The following is an 18,948-nucleotide window of genomic DNA, read 5'->3' on the forward strand; positions in this document are numbered from 1 at the left end:
TGTAAAGTAATGTCACAGTGAGACAACAGATCCTTCATATAACAACAGTGGGGAACAGCTTGCAATTGTGAAACCAAGCAAAACCAACTTATTCTAGGCAGAACAGTCACCCAACTTACAGGAAAGCCAGTTCCATGGAAGAAACAGTAAGAACAACAAAATTAACCATCCAAGTTTCTGATGTGGTTCTCTGATCCTGTGATCTGCACGATGCTAGATCCATCTAAAATGCATTTCCCACCTGCTTACCTCTCGCTTGGATTTCTGGGAGGAGCGCTCCAGAATATCATCACTGGAGAGGTCGGAGTCCTCTGAGAAACTCAGATGTTGACGGAGCTGCAAATCTGAGAAGCCAGGAATAAAAAGGGGAAGTTAGACAAGTAGTAACTATTCTTTCTGTAAACATTTCAGAACTCAGTTCATAAATTGTTTGATTGAGCTTCAAAAATACTTAGTCCTTTTATGCCAGTCTCAGTTGCTTCATCTGGGATTACAGCGTGATCAGATGAGCACTGCTCTGCAAGATTATCAATATTAGTTAGAAGCTTCATTCTACTAGAGTGTCACTTTCTGCAAACTCTGTTAAAAATAATGGTCATGATTCTCCCTTTGTACTGTATCAATGCTCTTACGATAGATACAGCACTTAGATGACAGCAGCTGGCACTATTTTGGCTATTTGTACAAGGCCAGAGAAATGTAAAGTGTTCACTTTCGATCACATTTATAGTTAACTTATTTACTGTATCACAAGTTGCCATTAAACATCTCCACCTGCACCTGATGGCATGTGAGAGATTTACATGAGGCCACAGAATCCCCACTTCATAGATCAGCAGACAGTTGTTGCCAGATCACTGAGAACACAGGAGTAACTGCACCTTTGCAGTTTTCAGCATCCATGGAGCCAGGTTGAAAGAAAGAGAACAGATCACCCAAGGAAAAGATGAAGATCAGATTTAAAATAGAGACGAAATGTCACAAACAACTGATTCTAACAAACAGTGCTTATTTCTCAAATCAGTCTAAGGCAGAAAACAGATGTGCCTTTTACATATCAAGAGTGAAGCTTTTATTTAAGGATCCATTTTTTCAGTGGCATATCAACTAATTCTGTCAATACGCAAACATACAATTCTAGTTGCTAGCACTTATCTCGACCTGCCCATTTGACACTGCGGAGCAGCGCCATTCAGCACAGTAGCTGAATGACAAAGTAAGCTAAAGTTACTTTCAAGGATACCTAGCTGTATGTAGAGGCATATCTATTATACCTGCAGCTGTAATCAACGGAGAAGCTTTGTGCTTGCCAGAATCCACAGTGGCACTACTTGAGGGAGTACTTGGGCAGGACTTGTCATCAGTCTTTTTCTTCTTGTCTTTCTTATACCCAGAGAAAACAGACTTCCATAATGACCTAGGCTTTGTTGCTTCCTCTGTCCCACCACTAGATTTGTCAGAAAGCCTGCTGTCATTTTTGGATTTCTTCTCCTTTTTGTTCTTACGAGGGGAGAAAAGAGAAGTTCTTTTCTTACTCTTCCCACTGGAGCCTTCTGAAGAGGTGACGGAACCTTCAGGTCCAGCCACATCAGCAGCAGGAGTGGAGAACTTCTCACTAGCAGCATCATGCTTTCGTGTGGATCCCTCTGCTACTTTCAGGGCCAGATGCTTTGGAGAGTCATAAAACAACTCTTTGGTCTTCAAGGGCATTGAAGATGCCTTTCGTGCCCTTGTGGCCCCAGCAGCAGCAGCTGCAGCCATCTCCATATCTTTCATCTTACACAACTGTTTAGCCATGGCATCACGTAGTGCTTGGCTCTTGACAGACTTCTCTCTGGCTCTCATTCTTTCTTCAGCAAGTTCCTTGGCCTCTGCAGAAATTTCAGGCAACACTCTCTTCTTTTGGTTAACCCCTCCTTCCATTGAGGGTGGACCACCATTTTCTTTGACCAAGGGCAAAAGAAGTGGTTTCTCTGGCCTGGGCCTACTGGTAGGAGGTGTAAAGAACTTCTCATGAAGGCTTGAGTCCTCTGTCCTGTCATCATATGTGTCTTCCACATCATCAGCAAATGGAATCTCATCCACACTCTCTGCAAAAGACTTCCGCGCGTCATCTTTTTTGGCCTGGGCTGACTCTCTGGCAGCAGAGGTCGGCTCATGGCGTGGGGGAGCAGGAGGTGTTGATGCTGGTGTTGGAGGTGACCTGGCTTCAACCTCATTCTGCCAGGCTGCTTGATGCCTCTTTCTACGCAAAGTGGCTGGTTCTTCACCCCGAGGAGGTGGTGGTGGCGGACTTGATGGAGGAGTAAGCATGGTCGAGTCAGAAGTGTTGAAGCTCTGGCTACCCATAGTTCTCATGTTAGATGAGCTCTCCTGAAGGCCAAGTCCAGAACTGCTGGATACATCTCTCCTTACTTCACTGGAACTCCTTAGCTCTTTTTCTGATGGAGATTTTGGAGTGAGTAGAGAAATCTGCTCATTTTCTAACTTTGACAGTCCCTGTCTTCTTGGGGCAGGCTGAGGTTTCACAAGATGGATCCTTTCATCCCCTGAAATATTCTCGCTATTAAAGGTCTTCAGAGGAGTTGTCTCAAGGGCAGATACAGTAAAGTTTGTCTCTGAGCGTTTGTTTCTGTCTACTGGAGTGAGTCCTAAGCTCCTTCGGATTTCAGCACTCTTCATCCAGAACTCTTCTACAAGGTTACTCCGTTTCAGGGCTTCTTCTGCAGTAGTAGGGCTCCCCAGTTTTTCCACCTCACTGTCCTGGCCCCTAAGGACCAGTTTGGCTAAAGGAGTGGATGTTAAGGCTGGGACAGGTTGGAAACATACTGGAGGCTCCACTGGGGATGGAATGGATGTTTCAGCAGAAGGCAAAGGTTGGGAACAGATAGGCATTTGACCAGATGTTGGGGATGAAGCCAATGCTGGTGCTGCTGGCTGAGACTCTGCTACTGATGTAGGTGCAATGGCTTCTGGTGATGCAACCGGCTGGGATAACACTGGAGATGGTGGCACCAAAGGACTCTTAACTTTCCTGTCTTTGGGAATTTCATCCTTTGGTCCTTCTTCAAGAATGAAAGGCTCAGGAAAAAAGCGTGCCTCTGGAGATTTTATTGCACAGGATACTTCAGCCAGGGGATCTTTTACATACTACAAAAAATGAAAAAGGGAAATATTAGTAGTCACTGGACACATTAGAATACCTTTTTTTTTTTTTGCTTTTAACAAAGTTAGCAATAAGGAAACCATCCAAGTATCTAAATATGAAAAAACCCACACGTGGCATCCCATTCACAGGCCTGGAACATCACTCAGGATTTCTTACCAGGTATGGTTCATTTTTCTGCACCATTGTCTAAACCATCCTTTGTAGATGACAACAAGGCAAATTTAATTTTTGGAAGAAAAAACACTAAACTAAATTCCAGAAATCCGTTTCTATCTTTTCCTGCTCTCCCTTCAAATCTCCAACTCTGTGTATTGTGGGGTCCCTTATCTCAGACAGATTTGATGCAAGTCTTTCCAGCTCTCATCAATACAGCACTTTCCTCTGGCTAGCATCTGCTGTAATGTTTTCTTAAAGCAAGGTGTACTTTCTCTGTTAAGAGTAAATTAGGCTGCAACTCCCTTGACCCTTAATGGTCTGAGAAGTCTTGGGTTTAATTTCCTACATCCAGACTGCAATTATTACTCAGTAGCACAATTCGTTGTTTTACAATTTAACCTTTTGGCAGCGGACTTCTCTTACTGAGTTGCGGTATTATTCTTTCCAATGACATCTTTTGCACCAGCTTTCTTTTGAATGCAGACAGTTTGGTTTAACTGACACATGACCATTAGAGCATGAACCTCTATCTGTGTGCTTGTATGACACATATAAAACACCCAGGTCTTGAGCACTGCATTTAGGCACTGTCCTGATACAAACAATATCTATATCTAATGGAATCATTAGATGGTCCTGAAAAAAAAAATACCCTTAATTTTAATAGAAAGTGAGTGTTGTCAGCAACTGCTGTCAGCAAACCAGCCTTATCCCATAATGTGTCCATTGCAAAAGTAAACTGGCTTATGACAAAACTCTCTAGGATAAAGTCTAATCTTTCAGTAATTCCTTAAAAACAAACACTTGGGAGGGAAAAATTTGCACTGAACATTTTAGGGTCACATACTTCCTGCTCTTACACACCAGTAGCTGGAAACACCACAGTACGCTTGCAAGCTGACTCCAGTGCTGACAACATGAGAGCACATCATGACAGCACCTCTGGACAGGCTGGATTGATGGGCTGAGGCCAACTGTATGAGGATCAACAAGACCAAGTGCCAGGTCCTGCACTTTGGTCACAACAACCCCATGTAACGCCACACACCTGGGGAAGAGTGGCTGGAAAGCTGCCCGGCAGAAAAAGACCTGTGGGTGTTGGTCAACAGCCGGCTGAACATGAGCCAGCAGTGTGCCCAGGTGGCCAAGAAGGCCAACAGCATCCTGGCTTGTATCACGAATAGTGTGGCCAGCAGGCCACAGGCCTTATGAGGAGTGGCCTTGTGTGGCCACAGTGTGGCCACAAGCCTTATGAGGAGCGGCTGAGGGAACTGGGATTGTTTAGCCTAGAGAAGAGAAGGCTGAGGGGAGACCTTATCGCTCTCTACAACTACCTGAAAGGAGGTTGTAGTGAGGTGGGTGTTGGTCTCTTTTCCCAAGTAACTAGCGATAGGATGAGAGGAAATGGGCTCAAGCTGCGTCAGGGGAGGTTTAGATTGGATATTAGGAAAAATTAGGAAAAATTTCTTCACGGAAAGGGTAGTCAAGCATTGGAACAGGCTGCCCACAGAGGTGGTGGAGTCACCATCCCTGGAGGTGTTCAAAAAATGGGTAGATGTGGCACTTTGGGACATGGTTTAGTGGGCATGGTGGTGTTGCATTGATGATTGGACTGATGATCTTAGAGGTCCTTTCCAATCTTAATGATTCCTAGTTTTTACTCTCATTAAAAAATAATCCAGCCACCAAGCCAGGAAACGTGAAATTATTACTCTACCCTTAACTGTTCGAGTGGTGGACTTGGTAGTGTTAGGTTAATGGTTGGACTGGATGATCTTAAAGGTCTTTTCCAACCTAAAGAATTCTATGATTCTATCATTGACATGTCTCACTTCCTTAAGCTGAACTATGTTGTTACTCTGGAATAAATAAGCACTGCTTTGGTTACTACTAAGTAGTACAAATACAATTTTGAATTGCAACGGTACAGAATCTGGTTTTGGTACAGAAAAGATAGCCAAACCAGAATAAATAGGAAATACCTTACTTATGGCTCCCCTCATGCATTAGATCTCTCTCTCTCTTGTTAACTGCACATTGAAATTAAAATACCCTATTTAATTCTTTTTGGGGCTTTGTGATGGGAACTTGTGTGACTGTGACAAAGCCACTACATGCTGAAGATAGGAAAGAAAGACAGTACATTACTTTTTAAGTCTAAATGAAGTCAGATTTCAAGAAGATCAACATAAATTATAGAGACAGGAAAGGAGGAAAGCCCACCGCTGTCAGTCCTCATTAGTTTATCCAACAAAACTGTTCTATTGAACTACAGGCAGTAATTAGAAAACTTCAAAGATTCCCTTTCTTACCTCTGCTTGTTTTGCTTTGGGACTATCAACTGGAGACAGAGGAAGAACACTGTCACTAGGTGACTGGATAGGTATGGATGGCTTGCATGGATCTAGGGAAAGCAAAAATGTTTCCAAAAACACATGAGATCGCTAATATTCGACTTTTTTTAGGTAATACACAGCAAGTAGTGACAAATTTCTCAGCTTTTTACAAATTCTAGGTTGGACATCTGGAACAGAGACAAAAATTTTTAAATGTCAAAAATGGTACAAGCTTTTTAATGTAAAAAATTCTACAAGAAAAGCAGTTAGATGGGTTCTCATGCTTTAGGAAGTTGTAATTAATGGATTCAGAACATTCTTCTCAAAATGTTAATGCAAGCACATACCTTGCCACTGAGAGTAGTGAGATGGTTCAAATCCAAGGCACTGTCTCCCCTTAAATCTAATAAATGTATAGACTATCTCAAATGCAATTACAATCATTCAAACACTGATGGGAAAGCTATTACCTTCTGTCACACTGCAAGAAGTGCCTTCTGCTCCTTCTTCATCTTCTTCATCTTCAGAGACTTTTAGTTCTGGCTCTTCTAAGTCACCTTGATGTAAGCGAAACTCTGCTTCTGCATCAGATGGAATGTCATCTGATCACGGATGGGGCAGGGGAAAAAAGCAAGAGATCTTGGATACAAGTCCATCAGGACATCTGTTTATTATTTAAAATCTTTCATAATCCTTTATTTCTATTCACATGGTGCTAATCATTTTCATAACCTGAACACTTAAATGTTTCACTGCTTTTTTGTGTGCTAATTAGAGTTATTTAAGCAGTAAATGACGGACCATTACTGCTAACAAATAAATTAGTAATTCAAGTCATACCTTACCAGTTTTCTGGAAATTTTTCAAAGTTTTCTGGCATATGCAGTCCATTTTACACTAGTAAGGGAAGATTTTTGGCATACTATCATGGACTTTTCACAAATTTATTTATATTTCTGTTATTCAGCAGGATTAGTACTGAATACTGACAGAAGACCAAACCCTCTAGTTAGCAGATGGTGAGAGGACATGAGAAATTTATTCTAGAACCCATGGCATTGAGGTTCTTCTGTTTCTTTTTGTCCTTCACTCCTGGACCCCTCTTGAATATTTGAAACAAAAATCCTACATCACTAAAAATAAGATCAGGTTTAAGTACCCTCATACAAAGTATTTTTTGCCAATACAGTTCTGTTCACATATCAAGTTTAAATGATGCACAGTGGTACCCTACCGTCATCCAGCTCTGCACCTGTGTCTCCCTCTTCACCTGCCTGCCCTTCTGTGTCTGCAGGTTCTGTGCCCAGCTCGTCCTCCACATCATTATCCTCCCATGGAGCTAGAATATATTCAGATATTGAGAAAAAAAGAAAAAAAGAAAAAAAACCTATACAGTGAAAAGGTTCTAGATTGAACTGTACCAACAGTTTATAGTGGAGATATTAATTAATTACTACCAAAACAAGAAATCCAGAAATGTGTCACCTGAAAAGACATCTATGGTGAAATAATACTTCCAGACTCCAACATATCAAGGAATGCCTGTCTTTGGGGAGTCCCCAAGGCATTTGCAGTGAAAGCAGCCAAAGCTTTTCTGAGCAACAGGCCTTGTGAAAAATTTAAGAAGGGGACTGGGAGGACATCAAACCAGAATAAAGTTTACTGTTCTTCCAGGAAGTTACCACCACTTTATAGCATACATGTATTAGGTGAAAACTGAAATCTCACAATGTACCACAACTGTTCATCTTGAAATTGAAACAGGCTTTTGAGGTGTAAGTCAGAGACAGAGTCTAGCTCTGGAATTGATCATTATTACATTTGGAAGCTGTTTAACTCTGCAGCTACAGTGGTCTTTGGTAAAAGGGTCTAAGAGACTTGATATGCGGTACAAGTAACCAGGACACAAATTAAGTGAGATATTTTTAAGTAAATAAAAAAATATATTCAAAACTTTCTTTTCTGTTACAGATCATATTTGATTTGCTGGGTCAAAATAAAGAAAAGATTCTTGAATTTATAACTCTGAAAAGGGCATTTGACATTATTACTTGTGACAGGATTTAATTACAGGAGGAGAGACGAGACCAAACTGTGGGGTCTAAATTTCATTATTAAATGATACTTTTTTAAAAAACCTAAACCTTATGACACCTTGTCCCATCTCTAGTGCTATGGATAATTTTTTTTGTTAAGCATTTTCATAAAATGTAATTTAAATATGAAAAAGAAGCAAGCACTTCCAGGTTTTTTTACCACAGTAGAGTCAGTCAACTACATTTTTTAGATTTGTGCAACGAGTTAGCATCAATTCATGTTCAACAACATGCAGACATTTAACTCTGTTATATACCCTATTGTGAATGCGTACACAGTCAGCATGTATTATTCAACAATTGCTAATTATACACACAGGATATGGTGTATAACGATGATAACACATACATTTATAACCTTCTTGGTTGCACCTATATACCAGTAAACTAAGTGGTGCAAGTGCCTAGACCTGAATGCATACTGTCATCTTTAGGAGGGTTATTGGCATGTCTCCCAGCAGTTAGTTCCCATGGTGGGGCTAGAGGCTGTTTCCAATAGGCAATCCGGACGCAGCCCCCTGATTCTGGATGGCAAAAAAGTTTAGCCATATGGGAGTGAATCATGCTGTGCCAGCTTCCTCCAGAGTCAGGGAGCAGGCCCTGATCCTTTTTGTTTACTAGTGATGATGTGGCTTTTGGAACCATTTATATGCTAGCGTTGCTAATTAAGACAATCTTGAAAACAAACCAACCCTCCTAATATTGAGGTCTTGCAGCCTCTCCTCTTTCTCTAACACAGGTTTTTGCTTATTTCAAAACACAGCCTTCAGTGGGTGCTTTGTGGTCTTCTTTCAACCTGAGAATTTCTCTTTTTCCATGCTTTTCCCCTCTGTAGGATTAAGACTGACAAACATATGGGCTAATTTATTTTTTGTCAACTACTGTGAAAAGGCAGTTACACTTATGTGTGATAAAGCACTGGCCTATTCCCCTACATCAGAAGCTTATAAAATTCAGAATTTTACAGATGTCGAGCGTAGGAGACTGAATCATATGGCAAAGGCTGGACTGCCCACAGGAGCATTTACAAATCTACTGAACAAATCCAAACTGTGTCCCAGTCTGACTGTTGCTTAGGTATGCAGTAGCTTATGTTATTTTGGAAATAAAAATGTCATGGGATAGTTTTATGGTAGCAGCAAATGTGAGTAATCTTAATCAAAACTTGCAAAAATATAACTTTGATATTAGGAATATCTGATACCACTATGTGTATGTGTGTCTTCAGATCCAGAAACCGTGAACTGACATGACACACATAGGGAGTGTTGGAGAGAGAGGAGAAAATCAATTCTTAGATAGGTTGGTACGCAAAACTCAACAGAAGATTACAGATGCATAGATAAGTGACAACTTGGTGCAAGGGTGGATCCCATTTTGAAGGACATGAGCTTGCAGGTGGCTAGTTATACATATACTGTGCATATACGTATATGCAGTTAGGATAAGGAGCAAGAGGCCAAAAGCTGTCACACAATAACTCAGAAGCTACACACTACGGCAGCCAGAAACTGGGATCAGCACTTGGTTCATATCAGCTAGCAGCCGTGAGCAGACTGCATCGTGGGGAGACATTGTGTAACACTGCTGCCTTGCCAAAGCAGCAGCAGAAGCAAAGTTTTATAGGCAAGCTAGCTATTCGGATATGCCAAAGCAACTTAGCTGTAGATCAACTACCTAGCCACAAACTACTGCTGTTCCACTGATTTAGATACCTTCACTGCTTTACACAAATTTACTCCCTTATTCTATTCCCAGAATCTTCATGCTCATCGGGTTTGTAACAGAGCTTAGAGGACCACATAAAAAAAGCAGCTGAGCTCTACCATCCTTCAACTGCCCTGAGGCTTTCCTAAATAACATGAATTCCAAGTCAAAGGAGACACAACAGCCATTGCTATTCCTAAAGATCCCAGCTTCAACCTTATTCTTGTTTTCTTCACCAGATAACTAGAGTTTGCAGTTGCTACAGAGAACTGCAATTGCTTTAAGCACTCCGTCACTTAATCTTTCAACTGCAAGAAAGCCCCATGTTCTTTTAGTTAAGGACCTAGGGGAAGAATAACTGGTCCAGTCTTCAGTTTACAAAGCAGATCGAAGCACTCAACTAGACTCCTCCTTCTACTCTATTACATCCAAGATAACCTCTCTGTTTAGCCTGCCTTCAGGAGGGTTACAACAAATGTCGAGTTCATGCAAGAATGGACTATCTGAGCAAGGCGTGCATGCACACTCCCCCTTCCTCCCTCCCTCCACGTCCAGTCATGCAGTAGCGACAGGGCTGTAAGTTCCAGGGTTAAAGTACCAGCTCAGCTGCTGAAGGCATGGAGAAGAGACGGGCAGGGTTATTGTGCATTGGAATACATAGAACATCACCAAACTACCTCCAGGGACCGTCTCCAGCCACGCCTGTACCGCCTCATGGCGTACGGAGGGAAGGTCGGATGCTGAATTTAAAAAACAATAAATTGTAAGAAATCAAAATTAGACCATCAGTAAGCGTCTAAAACAGAGGAGTGACAAAGGGAAATTTTTCAGTAGCAAATACAGGAATAAAACCTATGAGATGTTAAACAACCGACTCCAGGCTTGGGATTTAAATTGAGGTAACATACAAATGTCAGGGTCCTAATCTTCCTTTAGGATCTGTAATGTTAGAGGAAATACGGACTGCACAGTGAGAAAAACACCGCACCTGACCAGCTGTTGTGCTCCACTTGAAACTCTACAGAGGAGGGAAACTAAGAGATGAAAGAGCTGAGCAACGAGAGACAGGCGGTCATAACAGGCATCCCAGAACCTGCACTGCCCGGGTGTGAATGTCAGCAGACAAGAGCGCCCAAAACATAATGAGAAGGGCTTCCGTGTACTGTCATGCTATCCCAGGCTTTCACATCAAACCTTATCACTGCTGCTATTTTGATGGACCCTCGAAACACCTCATATCACAGAATACAGCTCAGCCAGGAACAAATTTGTCTGTTGAACTCAGGTTGAAAACTTACAGCGTATCCACCAGTACTTATTGGCAACAGCCCTTTAAAAAACAAACTGCTGATATGCCTGCACCCATCTGTACTGTATGACAAAGTAATTGAAGCAGCTAATCTATTGATCAGGATTGTCCTAGTTTGCCCCAGTTTTAGGGGAAGGAAAGGAAATACTGCCTTCTTTCCCAAAGGAAGTTGGAAAGACCACAAAATCAATTTTGGAAGGATCGTCTTTTGCTGGCAGCTGTACCAATACACTATGGAAAAGTAGGAATTATAAAATACAAATTAAAAGAAAAATTTGGTATAGACCCTCAAGCAGAAGCTAAAGTAACCTTAATCGTAGTAAGCTTAAGAAACTGTGTTAAAATTTTTCACTTAGTGTTTTTAAACATTAAGCAACTAATCTAGAAATACTGAATGTTACAGACAGTTGAATACAGCCTATTTCTGTGGTTGCAGTGGGAAGGAAAGACCCATCTCTTATTTGTAGGGAGCAGATTTCACATCAGAAAACCCCAGTGCTTTCTACAAACTGCAATTATAAGTGTAGCCAAACTGATCTGGAACTGTGTATCAAGTTGGACCAGGATTAAAAAAAAGCCCCAAACGTCTATAACTACAAGGAAAAGATAATTGTCTGGAATGGAATATGATCAGGCAACATGAGGTAAAGCCCTAGGCTTTTTTAATAGACATCAGTCATTAACTTAATTTCACATTTGCTGTAAAAGACACCCCTTCCCACTGCATACTTACTCCCTCTACAATTCTAGCACAATGGTTACAGACTCTGAGAGAAGACCACTGCTCATCAACTGCATGGTTAACATTCAATAAGCTTAGGCTTCTGCATAGGTAAAGCACCTATGACATACTTACCTGTATGATGTAATATAGTCTAGAATAAGGTCAGCAAGGACTGCTGGAAAGTGCTTACAAGAGAGATAGACTATTGGCATTTTCCCCCTCCAAAGTTTTCCTTTAAGCAACTGGCAACTCACAAAGGTCACATATCACTTTAAAAAATAGATATACTGCCAAATATTAAACGCAGGGAGTGAAAATCACCATTGATCAGATTTGCAAGCCCTTTGAACCCCATCATTCCCTACTAATACCAGATGCAGTTACCTACTTTGGAAAGCAGCAGCAGAGAAATGTGCTCAATACAGAAGCTGACCCTGTTCAATCTTTGCTGTCGTACCTACACAACATAGCCCTTCAACTATGAGAGTAGAGTCCTCACTGCCACAAAAAGCACGACAGCTTCTAATTACTGTCCCTAAAGTCCGTTACTGAGGGCTGATTGCCAGCACTATCAAATCATATGTGTACTGAGGAAAAATGCTGTGGAGTCAAAGCAGGCAGACAAACAGATCAGAAGATGACACACCACCACGAAGCTGAGAAAGCAGTCATTTTAAGTAGACACTGACCTGAAAAGCAAATTGTTTAACCAAGTGCAATTTCAGTGTAATTTGAAAGTAGTGCCTTTCAATCACTGCTGCTCCTGCTGAAGTACATGGCTCTTGAAGGGCGCAGAAGCAACAGAGTTAAACAGCTACAACTGTGATCCAGGAACTGACGGTGTAGGGCTTGGGGGAGATTACCTCTGGAGGTGGAGGACTTTGAGGTTGGGACCATTTTTTCCTCCTCCTCTTTTTCACGGATGTGTGTCCAGTGCACATCTGCCAGGATCTCCAGAGGATCAACCGGATTTACAATCTGCTGCAGTCTAAGGTTTCCAGCTAGCAGGAGGGCATGGCATACCAGGTTGTAGGCAGGGTACATGAAGGACAGGGAGGAAAAGATAGGACAACAGCGGAAAGGAAAGGTAACACATCATAGGAAAGGAAATAAGAAAAGAAGAAAAGAAAATATTACTGGCTAAGATCAGTTTGCAAGACAGACAGAAAAAGCTCAGCATTGTGTGTGCACGCATACACCAATACAGCGCTCCTCATACTTCCCATCAAAGCTGAATAATGCCATCTCAAAGGCAGAGAGATGCTCTTAAAAACATCATTGTAGATGACCTCTATTGCAAGCAGCTTCGCTGAAATGAAAAACATTCTCTGGGTGTCCAACAGTATGTGGTACGTAAATACCATTTTAGCAGAAAATTCCAGCTCCTTCAGCCTATTCATTATGACTATTGCCAAAGACATCTTGCTGTTAAAGGCAAGGGACAATCTGCATTGTAGTTTGATGCACCAAAACAAAAGGTCTTTCATTCCCTACTATTTGGTTAAGCAGTCCTTTCTATGCTGGGTACACATTTCTTTGTGAATTAAATTACATGATGTTTCACGTGTGTGTATGTGCGTATGCACACATGGGCGCAGGCTTACTTTAGCACTTAAAACACTACTTTGTTTACTCCTGCTCTTTTGTACTGACTTGTTCAAAGGGTAGAATTTTTTTCTGAAGAATAACAGCATTTTCATTATGATTTAACAGTCCCCCCCACCTCCCCAGAAGGGACTGTCTCACAAATGAATTTGTTCAAAAGAAATTGCATTACTCCTCAATTACCTGCCTACACAAAGCTCAGCTACTTATGGAGTGTCAAAGGGAACAACGGGCACCTAAAACAACTGATAAGCAACTTGTTTAACTGCTGCAGAATATCCACCTTGGGAGCATCTACCCTGAGGTATTAATTATATTCACACACCCTGTCTCTATTGTTATCTGCTATGGAACTATAGCTCAGGTTTTATTTACCCATAGTAAAATAACTCATTCTACAGGGAACAGGTGCTTAGCATCTGCAGGAGTGGTCTTCAAAAGCAAATGACTCATCCTGAAAAGAAAATGCCCACTTACTTTACAAAGTAGGAAGTCAATTTTCACAACAGCTGCATTACCACTGAGTAGGGCAAAACACTGCTTCAGCAGTTTAGAACCTCAAAAGCAGTTAGATTTTCATATGGTGCACTAGTATTTGAAGGAAACAAGAAACGTTAGCAGCATTTAGAGGTTGCACTCATTATTTCCTGCTGTCTCATTTTAACGAAGTTCCTCTCTCCCGGCCACATTTTCCCCAGATGTGACAAAGTGTTTGGGACTTCCGTTTCAGGAATGACTATGTGTGCGATTTGGCATTAAAACTGCTGGAGAAACAGGCAGAAGGAACTGCAGGAAGGACAGAATCACCAGCTGGTTGTTAAAGGGGAAACGGGTTCAGACGCACAAACTCAAATGCAGAGCGGGATTCACAATTTAGCCAAGTATTTACCAGTTTCATGTCTCTGTTGCCTCATCAGAGAGTTTTCGTATCAATTAGCACAACCACATGGTCTACCAGAGCTACTGGACATCCTGCAGGGACAGGAACCAGGGCTTTTCTCACTCTGTACCAAAGCACTCACATGCAGGCCCCAAGATGAGTAGAGTTAGCATTTGCATCGCCACACAAAATTCTGTGTTAAAAGGTTTAGGTTTGCCAGCAATGGCTGAGAAGTATATAGTCACTCAACAAGGCTCGGAAAGAGCAGGTCCCACGTGATCTGCATGTTTTAAAATGGATTTATCTGGGATTTAGACCAGTGTAACATACACACCTTCAGTTAACTCCACAAGCCTCTAGACAGAGGCCTGAGCCTGGCCTGATTAGGACACAGGTCCTTCTCACCCTTCCAGTAAATAACTAGCAGCACAGCCAGCCCTGAAGGACTGCTGCTTGGCTAACAGGCAAACGTAATGTTCCCTTGAGGTCTAAATGCTTGAGAATTTCAAACAACACCTGCTGTAGCCTTCCCTTGAGGCTGCCTGCCAAGCTTTGCAGGAAGCTGGACATTAATTGCACTTACATTTGGAAAGGTAGCTTTCCCCTCCAGTTCCACCATAGCACCTACCAGCACTTTATATGAAGCAGGCGGTATCAATGTTGAACTTTTAATGGAATGAGAAGCCACCCGCAAATCCACTGCTTAGGAGCCAGGTCTAAAGCCCACTAGCAACTGCAACAGGGGGAACTTCTTCAGTTATGCTCTTCTGCCATCTTACTAATACTTCTCATTCTTATCATCAGAAAAGTTAAATTGGAAAAAATTGTAACACTTCTTCCTTTTTTTAATAAAAAAAAAAGGCAGAAGCTAAGCTACAATTGTTACAACCATAAGCTGCAAAATATGCAGTCTGACAACCGCATACGCCCTCTTACCTGCTGGAAGGCACTTGGATTTTCCTCTTATGTATGGCTCTAATGAACCACATTGAGGGAATAAAGGATTAACAAGCTATTAGGACCAAGTGCTTCAAAAAAACCAACTATCAGAAATAAGCTGCAAGAGAGTGTATCATGGAAAATAACACAACCAGTTAGATTGGAATGTCAGATTAATTTTATGCCCATTATATGACTGTTTGAAAAATCTTGAGGGATCGCCACAGCTTGATTAGCTTCCCCCACAGACTCTCCCCACAGACACACACTCACGAAGGACAACAACAAAAAATGCAAGTTTGCTGACACAGGCAATCTAAAGGCAGTACTTCTGATGTGTCCCATGTGTCTGACATACGTGTCTGACATTGCACAGGTGCAATTGGTCTTTGTGTATGGAACAAATCTCAAACTCCTAAATATGTGAGGGTCACTGTTCAGGTAGACTACGGTAGCAAATTGTCCAAGCTTTCTAGACATCCCGAGGGACTTGGCAGCTTTATCTTTTTCCTAAAACCAGTGACAATGTCAGACGTGATATATGGCACTTGGACCAGGAGATGAAAATAACAACAGCTACTGAATCAGTTTTTAGGGAGCTGGTAAAACAATTAAACAAAACACAGAAACTTCTCATGTGGGACCTGCTCTTTAAAACATTCCCCCCTCCTTCGGGGAAATGGAAGTGGAGATGGTATACGGGTACCTTTAAATGTACCCGTGTCCTCTTCATTTGAGAGACGTTGAAGCCAGAGGCCTTGCTGCAGCTCTCTCTCCCAAGGGCAATACTCCCCCTCTACAGCAGAGGGAACCACACATCCATATATAACACCAGACACGCGTGTACACACACAAGCGATGGAGAGAGAGAAAGAGAGAAAGAGAAAGGACAGAATCAGAAAGAGAGACTGTCTGGAAATCCGGCAACTCCCCATACTCCCAACTGTATTCAAAGTGTCTGACAGGAAAATTGCTCAAATGAAACAATGTCCGTCCAAGAACACCATGGTTTAGCAGACTAAACGCACAACATGCATGTTACCGTACTTAAAAAGCAGTCTTGACTTCCACAGACTTCAGTTATGGAGGTACAGCTCCTATGTTGAAAAAGTAGCCAAGCAGCCTGCTGAGCTCATCAACAAAACTGCCACTAAGACTCAAAAAAATGGACCTCTGCTCGCACTAGGCAGCCAAAGACCTTTGCGAAGAAGCTCTTTGGAGTCTACTAGCCTTCACAAAAAGGAAATGTGAGTACAAAGACAAAGACAAGATCAGCGAGAAATTTGGCATGGTACTGAAACACTGGAAACATGTCTATTCTTAGCACAAACTTTGCATTTTGATAACTGAGACAAACACAAGGGAAGGAGTCTTTCCCTAAGATTTTCCACAGAAATCCCTCAGAGCTAAAATGGGAACCACCTGAACTCCCTGATTTCTCAAGGCCATCTTTTAACTAAGGAGAGCTACAAGCAGCTGCTTCTGGGATGCCCTGATGACAGTTACATGGCACCACCCCTTAGTGAGGCACTCTGCAAAACTGAAAACTCTGCCTCCACAATGCTTCCAGCTCTTGCTGCCAAACAACAAAGGGCACATTCAAATCCAACTTCCAATAATACTAATCATAATAAAACCCCAATAAAACAATACAGTGTCACAAAGCTGTGAATTGCACATGTTGGCATCGTGTATGGGAAGCATACTGTGTTGGTACTAGTGCTGTAACTGCCCTGTGGGCAACGACCTTCTGTATCCAGAACGATCCAACTAAAACTTTCCTTGATAATAACTCCCTCAAAAATCAAAGCAATAAAGAAGTGAAAGAAAGAAAAGTTTTCCAAGGCAAATCTTTCTCATTCTTCATGGCAAATACTCAACTCAGTTTTCCCTGCTGTCTAGCAGAAAGGAAGGACAAATAGTCTAACCTTCGCTCGACTCCTCCTCTTCCTCCTCTTCATCTTCCTCCTCCTCCTCTTCCTCCTCCTCCTCGTCTTCTTTGTCCTCAATCTCATGATTTTCCTCAGCCTCAATCTCTTCTTCACTCTTTCCCTTCAGGAGGGCATGGATACGCACAGCTTCTTTCCACGGCACACCACCCAAGTCTGAAGGGGGTTGTTGAGGCAGCAGTAGTTCTTCATCTTCCTCCTCATCTTCCTCCTCCATCTCAGACTCTGAACTACTGTAAGGGTTTAGGAAAAAAGATAAAGAAACAACTAGTTAATGTTTCCTAGATCAGTCTTAGATCACTGACAAGTTGTTTCAATACATACAAGCCCAAAACGTATGACGGAAACCATAATACTAATTTTCTGCTTTCAATATTTCATAGGCATTTTAGTGACAGCATCATGTGTGGGCTGCAGTATGGTCCTTGCCCTGCTTCTTTTAAAGAAGGTGAAGCAGCAGAAAAGTGCCTGTGAAGCCAAGTCTAAATATTTGTGCGGCATTAATTGTCACAGTTCGTGACAGTTGAATACAGCAGAAAGAAACTGCTTTCTTCGTATCACATTGCTTTGGATAAATCCGTGCAAGAATTCTTAGTAGTGTCAGAATGTAGAAGGTCACATCTTTTGATAATGGCAGCTACTCCTAGCATTTTGGATAGCTAAGATGTTTTTGGCACTTGCTGGGGTGAACTACAGATGGCTTTGGGAGTAGAAAGAATACACAATGCAACTATCAGGCCAAAGCACAAAGCATGTGAGCTAAGGAGAGCTGGAGAAAAAAAAATGCAAAATTCCTCACTATTCTACATCACAGACAGAACTATAATGTATCCAATTAAGTACACAGTGTACATAGTGGTAAGAAACTGTAAGAAGCAGTGCAAGGATAATTACAATAATGAGCTTATTATTCTTCCAGCAAAGTCTAAACCATGCAAAACAATAAATCATTAGTGCTTTTTAGTTGACATCTCGTTTAATTCTAACAGTTCCTCAGTATAAACAGCAGGGGCAAGAAATGTAATTGCCTATACAATGACATTTAATCTAGCTCACTCTTACACACTGGACTACCTAGAGGTACCGGGAAGAAAGATGGTTGCATTTGTCACTGGAAAATCAATCTGAACTACAGCACATTCAGAGAACATATATGCAGGGTGAAAAGGTCCTCTTCCTTTGTTTTTCCTTAATAGATCATTGTCATAAAAGAACTGCATTTATTAGAGCAACAGTTGGGTGCTTCCCATATAAATCTTAAATGGCCCAAATTCATCTGGATTGAAGGAGAAGACTGTTTGTGAATGGTTAAAGTTTGGGTGAATCATCTGAGAACAGTATTCTACTTCTGCTGCTTCCTTATGAGAGCTATCACTGTAGTTAACCGCCTGTCGCAGAACCCATTCCATATAGACAAGAGGGAAATCCGACAAGTTGAAAATAATGAAGTTTAAATTTCATGTAGGTCTACAACATATAACTTGTACAGTTGTTGTAATTCTGTTTCCCACACACAGGTTTTATTACAGTATGTGACAAACTGGCAGTTTCCAAAAGAAGTGATATATGGCAGCACTCTTTCTCTTATATTGCAGATTAACATATTCAGGTACAGAACTTCAAATTAGTCTAACACTACATGAACATATCATATTTACATAATTTTATTCATCTACTTGTCCGAGAGACTATTTTTGATAGCAAAGCTAATAAGGAAAACACCACTTTTTTCATGCCCTGATTGTCACATACTTCTGTCTATAAGCTTGTAAATTCTCCTCACTGTTCTGCATAGATATAACATTATTTTGCTCAAATCACAAGCCACTTTTTCACAGCATAAACTGAATACTTATTTTTAACAGGTTGCCTGGTTTTCACATGCTAAATACTGAATACAAACACTGTTGCATGCCATGGACTCGGTGCATGTTCCAGGAGACCAAAGCATATTCCAAAGGCTTTATGCAGATATTGTCACAGAGAAAAAAAGTGATGTTCCCCTCCTCCCTGATTAACTTTCCCACCCTTTGGTATGGAAATAAACCTGACAGGTGCTGCATGCTGGGGTTTTTATG

At 41.5% G+C, this 18,948-nt stretch overlaps 1 protein-coding gene across 4 annotated transcripts in view; it reads right to left on the reverse strand.

Annotated features, from left to right (window-relative positions):
* The window catches only part of MICAL3 (microtubule associated monooxygenase, calponin and LIM domain containing 3), a 108,388-nt gene that overhangs the window by 25,087 nt on the left and 64,353 nt on the right, over positions 1-18,948 (reverse strand). For all 4 annotated transcript variants that reach the window (XM_075707672.1, XM_075707666.1, XM_075707657.1 and 1 more), the window contains 9 exons: positions 16,850-17,103; positions 15,628-15,717; positions 12,361-12,498; positions 10,142-10,204; positions 6,896-7,000; positions 6,132-6,263; positions 5,638-5,729; positions 1,275-3,150; positions 250-344 (listed from right to left, as the gene is read on the reverse strand). In XM_075707672.1, coding sequence (XP_075563787.1) covers positions 250-344; positions 1,275-3,150; positions 5,638-5,729; positions 6,132-6,263; positions 6,896-7,000; positions 10,142-10,204; positions 12,361-12,498; positions 15,628-15,717; positions 16,850-17,103 — 2,845 coding nt within the window. The remainder of the gene's footprint in view (positions 1-249; positions 345-1,274; positions 3,151-5,637; positions 5,730-6,131; positions 6,264-6,895; positions 7,001-10,141; positions 10,205-12,360; positions 12,499-15,627; positions 15,718-16,849; positions 17,104-18,948) is intronic.

The sequence above is a fragment of the Pelecanus crispus genome, chromosome 1 (genome assembly GCF_030463565.1).
Source record: "Pelecanus crispus isolate bPelCri1 chromosome 1, bPelCri1.pri, whole genome shotgun sequence".
Lineage (NCBI taxonomy): Eukaryota > Metazoa > Chordata > Aves > Pelecaniformes > Pelecanidae > Pelecanus > Pelecanus crispus.